This window comes from Loxodonta africana, chromosome X (assembly GCF_030014295.1).
Source record: "Loxodonta africana isolate mLoxAfr1 chromosome X, mLoxAfr1.hap2, whole genome shotgun sequence".
In the NCBI taxonomy this organism is placed as follows: domain Eukaryota; kingdom Metazoa; phylum Chordata; class Mammalia; order Proboscidea; family Elephantidae; genus Loxodonta; species Loxodonta africana.
Window position 1 is genome coordinate 26737469 of NC_087369.1, and position 12094 is coordinate 26749562.

The 12094-nt window shown below is 41.3% G+C and overlaps 1 protein-coding gene across 1 annotated transcript in view; it reads left to right on the forward strand.

Annotated features, from left to right (window-relative positions):
- The first annotated feature begins 2306 nt into the window (after nucleotides 1-2306).
- POLA1 (DNA polymerase alpha 1, catalytic subunit) overlaps nucleotides 2307-12094 on the forward strand; it is a 318421-nt gene continuing 308633 nt past the window's right edge. Inside the window, exons 1-4 of the mRNA XM_010595733.3 lie at nucleotides 2307-2429; nucleotides 6900-7024; nucleotides 9726-9822; nucleotides 10736-10816. Of these exons, the coding sequence (XP_010594035.1) occupies nucleotides 2387-2429; nucleotides 6900-7024; nucleotides 9726-9822; nucleotides 10736-10816 (346 nt within the window). The 5' untranslated portion in view covers nucleotides 2307-2386. The remainder of the gene's footprint in view (nucleotides 2430-6899; nucleotides 7025-9725; nucleotides 9823-10735; nucleotides 10817-12094) is intronic.

A 12094-nucleotide genomic window follows, 5' to 3' on the forward strand; every position in this document is an offset into this window, starting at 1 on the left:
TGAAGAATGGGAATTTCAGAACACTTAATTGTGCTCACAAGGAACCTGTACATAGATCAAGAGCCAGTTGTTCAGACAGAACAAGGGGATACCGCATAGTTTAAAGTCAGTAAAGGTGTGCGTCAGGGTTGTATCCTTCCACAATACCTATTCAATCTGTATGCTAAGCAAATAATCCAAGAAGCTGGACTATACGAAGAAGAGTGGGGCATCAGGATTGGAGGAAGACTCATTAACAACCTGCGTTATGCAGATGACACAACCTTGCTTGCTGAAAGCAAAGAGGACTTGAAGCACTTACTGATGAAGATCAAAGACCACAGCCTTCAGTATGGATTTTGCCTCAACATAAAGAAAATAAAAATCCTCACAACTGGACCCATAAGCAACATCATGATAAGCGGAGAAAAGACTGAAGTTGTCAAGGATTTAATTTTACTTGGATCCACAATCAACATCCATGGAAACAGCAGTCAAGAAATCAAAGGAGGTTCTGCATTGGGTAAATCTGCTGCAAAAGACCTCTTTAAAGTGTTGAAAAGCAAAGATGTCACCTTGAAGACTAAGGTGCGCCTGACCAAAGCCATGGTGTTTTCAATCGCCTCATACGCACGCAAAAGCTGGACAATGAATAAGGAAGACTGAAAAAGAATTGACGCCATGGAATTATGGTGTTGGCGAAGAATACTGAATATACCATGGACTGCCAAAAGAACAAACAAATCTGTCCTGGAAGAAGTACAATCAGAATGCTCCTTAGAAGCAGGCGAGACTTCATCTCACATACTTTGGACATGTTATCAGGGGGTATCAGTCCCTGGAGAAGGACATCATGCTTGGTAGAGTGTCACCAAAAAAGAGGAAGACTTTCAACAAAATGGATTGACACAGTGGCTACGGCAAGGGGCTCAAGCATAACAACGATCGTGAGAATGGCGCAGGACTGGGCAGTGTTTTGTTCTGTTGTACGAAGAGCTGTTATGAGTCTGAACCGATTCAGTCGCACCTAAAAACAACAATATAGGCATGCAAAAGCTGGACAATAATAAGGAAGATCGAAGGAGAACGGATGCCTTTGAATTATGGTGTTGGCAAAGTGCATTGAATATACCATGGACTGCTGAAAAAACAAACAAATCTGTCTTGGAAAAAGTACAGCCAGAATGCTCCTTAGAAGCGAAGTTGGCGAGACTCTGTCTTGTGTACCTAGGACATGTTATCAGGAGGGACCAGTCCCTAGAGAAGGACATCATGGTTGGTAAAGTAGAGGGTCAGTGTAAAAGAGGAAGACCCTCAACAAGATGGATTGACACAGTGGCTTCAACAATGGACTAAAACATAGTAACGATTGTGAGGATGGCATAGGACTGAGCAGTGTTTCCTTCTGTTCTACATAGGCACTGTTGTACAGTGGCACCTAACAACAACATAATCACGATCCTGTTATCACATGTAAGAAATTTAACATCAGCATAATAATATGTCATCTTAAATTCTCCAATGTTCCCAAATAATATCCTTTACAGTTTTTTGTTTTGTTTTTAATACTCAGGACCCAATCGAGACTCAAGTTGTTGTTTCTCTTTAATCTCCTTTAGTACACCTTTTTGTCTTTCACAACATAGACTTTTTGCAAGAGTTCAGGCCAGATATTTTGTAGATTGTCTTACACTTTGTATACATCTGATTGTTTCCTCATGGTTAGATTTAGCTTAAACATTTTTTTTTTTTTGCAAGAAGCCCAGATAGCTGGTGTTGGCTTTTTGAAGTGCATCCCATCAGGAGGCATACGTCAGACCGCTCCTTGTTAGCGATGCTTTTGTTTGTGTGTGTGTGATGCTATTTAGTTAAGATGGTGTATATATCTTTAAGTGGTAACTTACTCAAAAATAAAAATTATACAAGCAAAGCATCAATTAAAACTCAGAGCGCGCAGCAGGAGGCAGTCGCTTTCTCAGGCTCCAGAGGAAATAGTACAACCACGCCCATGCTCCGCCCGCCCGCGCCTCTTTTCCCGAAAAATCGAGTCTCAGAACCAAAGAGCCCCTACTCCTACGTGCCCAAATCTTTTCTCATCAGCATGCGTGCGCCTGCGCAGCCCGTCTCCAGAAGGTTCCTTTTCAGCGCCCGACCGCTTCTTTCTCTTGCTCTCCTTCGGCCTCTGCTCAGCTGAAGCTTCCCCTAAGGGGTCATCACAGGGCGCCAAACGCGAGGCCGCGGGAAGGCCGGGGGCGGGGCGCGGCTCGTCGCTGCGCCGCACGTAAGTGGCCTTCCGGGCGGAAGTCCGCAGCCTCGCTAGCCGCTGATTGGCTTTCCGGCTGGTGCCTGTCTCGGCCCCCGCGCCAGTTTCGGGCTAGTTGGCGCGGAATCGGGAGAGTCGGAAACCATGGCGCCGGTGCACAGCGACGATTGCGAGCCGGGGGCGAGCGGTGAGGGTCAGCCCCGCGCGCGGGATGCTCGGTTGGGAGTTCAGGGACCATAGCATGATTGCGGGTGGTGGGGATTCTGGAGGTCTCTATTTTTTCTAAGCGAAGCACGCTCCCAGATCGCCCCGCGGGTCTGTTCGGGCGAGGACTACAGATGGTCTTGGGCGGGGTTCTTTCTGGCTTTGGACGAGAACTTCTGTGCCAGGACTGTTTACTCCTAGCAAACCCGAGCAATCCCCTGTGGGGCTTTTTGTTTGGGAAGCTGCCTCAGCTCTGTCACTGCGGGTCAGAGCACCTGCCTTTCATTTCTTTTGGTGAGTCGCACCCCACGTGTTGGGCACACCGTCATCGAGACTGGTCTCAGTGGGGGCACTGCCTTGGCTGCAAGTGTTTTACTTCTTCCTCAAGTATCCGCTTCAGGGCTAGGACAGGACAGATGTACGTCCCCCTTTCTAGGAACTCCAGGGAAATTGTTATACATTGGAACTAAGGAAAGAAAGCTCTAAGTGCCATCACTAGAGAGAAAAGCGTTTCGTCTTTCTAGGTAATGGGTTTCTGCTTTATGCATTAACAATTTTTCTTTCAGATTCTTCCATGGAAAGCTGTTCAAGTGCTTCATACAAATAGTGTGCACAATCTAGTCGCTTCGGGTGAAGTTTTTTTTTTTTTAAAGGATCGGTTCAGTGGCACTTTAGATGCCCTATATCTCACTCGGTTTGTCGGTGGTAATCTCTTATTCCCCAAAATAGAATATGAAAATGCAAATGGCTTTCTCTGATTTCAGATTTTTGAACGGCGTTCAACTAAAGTGTGACTTAACTTCAGTGAACTTCTAACTTAAAATCAGATGCTTCACTGTCTTAGCTCAAGCATTTCATCTGTCACTCAGATACATCACCATTAATGAGAACTGGCTGCCTAATCAGCTTCCTTTGCATTCACCTGGTTGTAAATCACAGATTTCAATTTGCTCTTGCCCTTGGTTTTTTAAGACAATTTATTTTGGAGAGTCGACTAGCCTGGATTACAAATGGGATTTAGAATGTGAGTGTGAACAGTCTTTTCAGCCGTATGTCAGTGATTTGCCACTAAGCCCTTTTCTCGCCCTAAAAACTGTATGTCATCTGTGAGCATCAAGAAATCACTCCCTGAAGGATACTGTGCAGTCCTGAGATCGCTTTTAAGTTATGGTGTTGATTAAGTAGTTGCTAGGCTTGTGACTGGAATCTTTCCTTTAGAGCCGACTGAAAGGTTGTTGGCTGAGAGTCTGTTGCAGGCTAGTGTCTGTCTGCTTTTTGGGAGAATAGGGGTGCTCCAGAGGGTAATTTTGAGCCAGATATTTAACGTTTTATAACTGGATTTTTTCGTGCTTTTTCTTTTTTTTGCTAACTTATTATGTGAAGCATTGGAGATGTATTTCAAAAAGGAAAATCCAGGTCTTTTTTTTTTTTTCCTTAAGTATTAGGACATATGGTACCTTGACAAAGGCAGCAAAAAGGTGAAAGGTCTGTAAGTAGCCATTATATATGAGAAGGACTCCGGTAGAGCTTAACGATTAAAAAAAAAAAGGCAAGTAAATGGTTCATGAATTTGTTTATTCAGCAAATAATTATTATGTACCTACTAGGCTTTTTTTTTTACTAGGCTTAGGTATTCTGTCAGGCTGTAGTGTTACAGTGGTGGGTAGGCTGGATGTAATTTCAGTCCTCATGGAGTTGAGATGTTGCAGTGCTATATTGAGGCTTCCCTGAGAGAGTGGCTTTGTTTAATTTTGCTTTCTAGAAGATAGGCCACAGTACTGCATGTGTGTGTGACTACCCTGCAGCTATACACACACATTAAAATAAACCTCTCCTATTTATATTGCTAAATATGAAGTAAGATAAACATCTTCATTTAACCCTTACCAACTTTACGAAGCAGACATGATTATCCCAGTTTCACAGATGAGGACACTGAGGCTCTGCATTAGCCAGAATCCTTAGTTGCAAGCTACAGGAACCAACTCTAACTGATTTAGTCAGAAAAGGAATTTATTGGAAGGACACTGTGGTGTTCACAGAAACTCTTAAGAGGGCTGGAGAGCCAGTCTGGGGCTGCTTAGCCGGGAACAGTACTTAAAATCATGCCATAAAACTGGTCCAGTGAGGAAGTCATTGCTAACGTGGCCAAGTACTTGATACTATAACTTGTATCTTGGGGTATTGCTGGCGCTGTTACCCCAGGCACTCAATCTTCCTGTAGGTGTCGCTACGTCTAGACTTTTCCTTAAGTCAGCCTCCTTCACTTCCTTGTGACATTACCTTCTGATTTAAAGCCTGAGGAGGTGTTCCTAATTGGTAGAGCCTATTATATGCCCATGCCTTAGTTGCAAGGGAGTCTGGGAAAAAGCTTCTGACACAGACCTTTTTTCAGCTATTGAGTGGGGCCTGGGCCCTGTCTTCCATCAAGACTTATAAGGGGGGAATTTCACAAACAGGTTCAGATGCTGGGCAACTTAAAAAAAAAAAAAGACAACTGCCCATTGCAGGCTCAGAGAGGTTAACTCGTCTAATGCCACCCAGTAAATGGCAGCGCTGGGATGTGCTGCTTCCCCCAGATCTCCCAGTTCTCCTATTCACTCTACACTCAACCTTCCATGCTGACTTTCTTTCAGTTCCTGAATACACCTTGCATTTTTATCCTTTGTAATTTGGCTCATGCCTTTTCCTCTGCTTATGCCACTTTTTGACCCTGTTCACTTATGGTGAAATTCTACTCTTCTTTGTGAGCCTCTGTTGGAAATCTGCCCTGTGAAGCCTTTCCTGATTTCCCAGGCAGAATTAACTGTTCTCTTCTCAACCTTACGTCTTATAGGGTGCCATATTTATATTATGCTGGTAGCCTGAGGCCCTTTTGCTTTACTTGACAGTGAGCCACTTGAGGACAGGCAATTCCAGCCCTTGTATAGTGGAACGTTGTTGCTTGTGAATAAGTCATTTTGAAGATCTACAGATTTTCTCAGGGTAATATACTAAAGGAGTCAAGGGATTCTTGAAGGGAATACACAGGCCAGCTTTTCACTCTCAGTGGTCATGTTCAGTGATCTCTGAAACCTTCTCATGTAAGCCTGCTTGTTGTTTTTGAAATCATTTGAGTGACACCCAGGATTTTGTGGCTGTCATCATTAAGTACCTGCATTCCCTTAATTTTTAATTAATGCCTTGCTGAAAATGGATGTGAAAGTCAGACAATAGACTGAGATGTTGTAAAGAAAGATTCCATTTCCAGAAAGCTAGGGGAAAAAAAAACTCTGCTTCACCTTGAAGATATAGTTTTCAACAATTTATTGCCAGCATTTGGTACATGTTCTTTAAATTGTATCCTCTATTTCAGTCAAACACCTAGTCAAACAACATAATGTTGTTACGAGCATTCCAGTGGGGTTGAAGCTTTTAGGATGCCTCTTATCAATACTTCTTTTCTGTGCTTACTCCTTTTTGTAAATTAATTAGCCCCAAGTACAATAAAATACTCAATTTCACAGACACAGATGGCAATCATGCCGAGCCTAAACTCATGGCAGGCAGCACTGTTATTCATCAGCTGATCTATGAAAGTGTTATTCTGTGTAGGAGATCTTTTCAGTTTGTGTAGGGGGGCGGTCAGTTTATAATGACCAAAAGCTTGAATAATTGAAAAATTGAATGAATGAACGCTGAGGCCTTCTTCTATTTTAGTAACTTTGACAAAATACATTTTAGTCTTTGTCATTTTTCTCTATGATTCTATAATGTCATAACCAACTGGGTGAGGCCTTGAAACCAGTGATAGAAAATCAAGAATCTCCTCAGAGCCATCTTTGTTAAATTTCCCCAATCCTCAGTCTATCCTTCCTTTGAAATTCCAGGTACTTTATCTGTACCTCTGTTAGGGCATGTATTCTAAGTCTTGTAGTAGAGTCAGTTGTTATTTATCTCTGATGTTAGATTTTAAATTCTGGGAGTACAGGAACTATGTCTTTTTGATCTTTGTGTCTCTCAGCACCTAGTACTTTGGAAAGAGGAGATGTTCCTTTAAGCCTTTTAAATGTTGATGAATAGAGTACAAAATGAGTTGCCTTTAGAACTTTCCAGAGTACCTGTGGCCTGTCCTTTCTAATGGTAAGGTTATGGACTAATGACCGATCTCCCTTCTCTGGTTTCTCCATGAGATATCAATTGAATTTGGAATTTTCCTTTTTTTTTTTTTTTCAAGGAAAAAATAACAGTTACTTCAGTTATTTTAACTGGAACTAGCTTAGAGAAAATCTCTGAAGAGTCACAGGAACTGCAGATTCGGCCATGTGCTTTGTGAATTATTTACGTTGTAAAAAGTATCCTTTTGTAGAATATTAAAATTGTGTATTACTATTGCCTAGAAACATTCCTTTGTTTCTAAGGGAAGATGGCTGACTATTTTTTAACATCTCATGTAAATTTGGTTTTTTTTCAGCTGTGTCAGATTCAGAGAGTTTTGTAATTTCTCGATCCCGGCGAGAAAAGAAATCAAAGAAAGGGCGCCAAGAAGCTCTAGAGAGACTGAAAAGGGCTAAAGCGGGTGAAAAGTATAAATATGAGGTAAGTAACCATTTTTGTGGTTTTTTCTTGTGTGCTTCACATAATTCATAGCCTGCAGGTAGTCTTATGTCACTTTTGTCATGTACTGATGAGAAATATTTGCATATTTCAAGCTTGTCGTAATAGTAGTTTCTTATTCTTGAACAAGCATGGGCTTGAGGTAGACTTACAAAATTGTATAGAGACTACTTGACCCTTAAGGTTTCTCTCTAAACCTTAGAACCCTTTACAGGTGATTTTTAAAATTCCAAAAGAAAGTAGCTGCATATATTTTTTTCCTTGTTGAGCTTACTGCATCTCTGGTGGGTCTCATGGTTTTGCTGGGAACTTAGATGTGTTTTTACTTTAGCCTTAAAGTATTGAGCATTGTAGCTAAGCCCTACTTTTTGGAGAGGATTGTTCTTCTTAATCTCATCTGCAAGGGGAGTGGCATTGGGGACTTGGACCTTACTTCTGCTAATGTCTTGCTTCTAAGGTTGAATGTGATGCTGGTTTCCTCTACCTGCTGTCTATGGATTACAGGCAAAACACAGAAAGAGTGGCTAGCACCTGCAAACAAATTGTCACCTTCAGCGTACTCCCTGAGTATCTTAACTGCTAGAAAGCGATTAGCTCGTACTAGAAAATAATAACAACTAATACACCTTTTTAGCTAACACACCCTTCTAAGCCTTTTATCATTTATCCCGTTGCCGTCAAGTCAGTTCCAATTCATAGTGACCCTGTACGACACAGTAGAACTGCCCCCATAGGGTTTCCAGGGCTGTAATCTTTACAGATGCAGACCGACTGCCACATCTTTCTCCCATGGAGCATCTGGTGGGTTCGAACCACTGACCTTTCGGTTAGCAGCTGAGCGTGTAACCACTGCGCTACCAGGGCTCCTCCTTCCGATAACCATATGAAGTTAGATACTATGATCAGTAACATTTTGTAGGCGAGATATTTGAGACACAGAAAGTTTAGTGGAGTCACAGTGGCAGAGGCTTTATTTGAACCCAGGCTGTCTGGCTACAGAATATGCGTTCTTAACCATTTCCTGTACTATATTGGGCAATTAAGCAAGGAGAAGAGGATTTTTGTCATTTGGGACCATTCAATCAAGTTGTGAGGTGAGCCAGATCACAAAGGACTGCTAAAAGGATTACAGTAAAGCATAAGGATTTTTTTAACATAGGTACTTCTATGAAGGAGTTCTGTGTGGCATTCCAGATGTTGGCACAACGCTGCTGATATACCTCTAAACACTTTGATGCTAATTGCATGGCTCTAGGAATTCATGCTGGGTAGCAGCAGTGTTTTCAGAGATAGAGTCAAAATGCCTGTTTACTCAAAATTATTTTTGAAAATTGTTTCCTGTTGTCTTTTTGATAGTGTATGAGTGATTACTTAAATAAGAGACAAATATGCCGAACAAACTTCAACCAACAAAAATAATCTTGCCAGTCCCCTGTCCCCTGCTGAAAAAAAGAAGAAGAAGAAAACTGATCAGTACACTAATCGGATTAGTTTGTATCTGGGGTGTCGAAAACTTAACTTGGGGCAGGCAATCTCTGTTCCCAAATTGTGAACAGGCCAAATCAATATTTGCCAGTGATCCCTGCAGAGTAGATTAAAAAGGAGGTCGGAAGCTAAACCTAATCCTGTAATTATTATAAACCTTGTACGTATGGCAGAAATCCAGTCAGCTATGCCCATTAGACTCTCAGAGGTCTGTGCCCAAGGTTTTAGGTAGACCAGTCTGCTTCCTAAGGCCTTAGCTCTTCAGGTGGGGTTAGTCACTCCCTCCCCTATTTGAAATTTGTTCTTCTCAAAACTCTGGAGAGAAAGGGGGAATTTTTAATGAGGTATCTATGAGATCTTGCTAACCAGCCCTCCACACTCTTGTCTGAGAAGTCAGTAGAGTATCCCGATGGGCAGCTGCAGAGGTTGTGTGTGTCCGTTCTGTTTGCTGCTTTAACCGTGCTAAAGTGGTCTGCTCTATTCACGCCGCTAGTTCATGGTGTTCCGGCCCCATGACAGTCAAGCAGCCCATGTGACTGGAGGCCTTGCTGCTCTCTGGCTTTGCGCTTCCAATAGCCCAACACTGAAGTCTCTGCAGTCCGAACACCTCTGAATGGTGGGAGATCAGTAGTACTGGAAATGGGGATCACTCGAAAACCATTTCTAGTTCACCTGTAGAATATATGTTTATCTCGCTAATTTTTGGATGGGGATGCTTTTCCTTTTGAATAATATTTGGTTGGTTGAACTGTTATTAAAATTATCGTGTATCTGCAGAGCATACATCAGCTTGTGGAGAGAGAGGTGGCATGCCTTACAAGTTTGCCAAATATGTGAGAAACCAGTCAAGAAATTACAAGTGAATAATCCCCATAGCAGCTAATGAAGAATTGGCTATACTTCAGTTTGTTTTTTATGAAGTAGATGAGTAATTGATGGTGTGACAAGTATATTATGCTAATGGATCATTTAATATCTTATGTTAACACCCACCTAAAAGGAATACTAAGTTAATTGATGTCTATTTAAGGAAAATCCTGTAGTGGTGTTGAATGTCAGAATTCATGATTTGGTTGTAGCTATTCCTTCAGGCTGCCATTCCAGTTTCAATTTGACAACTTTTTTTTTTTTTTTTATCAGAATCGTTTAACACTTTTCACTCCATTTGAAGCTTTTTCTCAAACTTGTCTGATGGCAGATTGAGGACTTCGCAAGCGTGTATGAAGAAGTTGATGAAGACCAGTATTCGAAGCTAGTTCAGGCACGCCAGGATGATGACTGGATTGTGGATGACGGTACGTGGGAGGAAATTGCTTGTCAGGTTGCGTTTCGGAGGTTCTCATGCAGTCAAGTTACTGCTTTGCATGGGCAGACGTGAGGCGCTGTCATGGGACCCTATTTGGTTTGGATTTTCCTCAACGTATTTGGAACCAGAACAACAGAAAGCTTCTTTGGAGCGGTTTTGGAGACTCAGGCACATATCTTAGGATATAGCATAAATTCTCCAGGAAGTAGCTATGTAGGCATCGGGAGGAGCCATATGCCTGTGGAATTACGGGACCCAGGTTCAAGTTCCATCTTTTCTACTTTCCAACTGTATGATCATGGACAAGTCACTTCATCTCTCAGCTTTTTCACCTGTAATGTGGGGATAAGAAAAATACCTATCTCACAGAGTTGTTGTGAGGATTACCTCAAGGTTATAGGTGCACACATAGGTAGTAATGTTCTTATGCACGTTACGGAAAGCTCACTGCTTCCTGTGTGTAGGGTCTTGACTTCTTGGGCAGTGAATCCCGACTCCAGCAAGGAGATGTACATTGTGCCTGTGACTATTTATGTCCCTAATTCTATATTTGGACACAGCTCTCTTGCCCATTTTCCATCTTAGGACAGAGTGCCTTTCTGGGCTTGTGATCTTGATTCTTTTACTTTTTGTTCTTCCAGTAGAATAAAACAGCATAAAGTGTCCTATCGTGGCAAGCTCTAATCTTGTGGGCCAAATCATTTCCATAGCTCACGTAGTTAGGTAGAATATACTCCATTGGTTTTGACTCTGAAATCCTGTGCCACTGGGGTGCTGTCTTTTGTCCCATAACTGTTCGAACAGGGTTCTGCTGCACAACAGGTTTGTTTCCTTGGTCATGGCTAAAATACCATTGGCTGCTTGTAGAAACTTGATCCCAATGTTAAACTTTGTTCTTGCAGATGGTATTGGCTATGTGGAGGATGGCCGAGAGATTTTTGATGATGACCTTGCAGATGATGCTCTTGATTCCAGCCAGAAAGGTACTTCCATTTTGTTTTCAAGAGAGTGCCACTGTGAGACTTAAAGAATTGGCTAAAATTTGAGATGAACTTGGTGCTCTGATTGCAGTTTTCCCTTTGGGGAAGTTTCCCTTTGTGGGAGAAGAACCTACCACAATTAGAACATATCAGAATATGTTACATAGAAGATTAAAGGTAAAAAACAAAAACACCACTAGGAATTGAGAAGTTTCATGCCTCTGTTATTTAAAGAGTTTGCTGTTTTATTTGTTTTGAAATTTTTAGTCCTACAGCCATCGTGATGTTTTATAATTCCTTCTAAAATTCCAAGTACTTGGAATTTTAGCCCTTTGATAATTGTACAGCACCGTACCAGGGACTAGAACTAGTATAATCAAATTGCTTTGTTTAATTGAAATTTAACATGATAAGAATCAATGCATTAGATTATCTCAGCCACAAAATCATCGGCAGAAAAATAGTTTGAGTAAACAAGCCTAATTTAGTTCCTGTGGAACGAGAAGGGGAAATTTCTCTTCAGTATTTGTTTTCTTGGTTTAGTTTACTGGTCTTCTACCTCCAGGGAGTAGGCCAGGGTATCATCAAATGTGGCCCACTCATGGCCTGTGGAAGTTTTTTTTAAACAGCTTCGATGGCACTGGGCTGGGCTGGGGCATTATTGAAATATAATTCACATACCATACAATTCACCCATATAAAGTGTACACTTCAGTGGCTTTTAGTAGATTGACAGAGCGGTGCTTCCATCATCACAATCAATTTTAGAACACTTTCATTGCCTCAAAAAGAAATAATGTCCTCTTTTTATAAACCCCTCAGATCAGTTTTTTTTTTAAAGTATCCATTGCAAATTTATTATCCATCAGGAAGTTTAACTTAAAAACCCAACAGCATAGTAAAAGACATGTTATCTCTGTTGATGGCAGAACAGATTTCAATATATATATATTTTTAATGTATTCAGTCAGTACATTCTTTATAAAAGTTGTGTATGTATTTTTTTCTGTCAGTACCTTCATTGCATTTATAAATACAAGAGTTATACAGTTCTTCATCAAAAACATTTTTTAAATTCCTTATAAATATCTACATATATTTCATACCTATAAAACTTTTAAGGGCGTCTGCTGTTAAAGGTGAGCAGTATTTAATGGTCCAGTTACTGGTGCAGGAAAATATATAAAAATCTTAGTAATTACCATCCAGCAATCCCACTCCTTGGAATATATCCTATACGCACACCCATGTTCCTTGCGGCACTGTTTACAATGGCAAAAA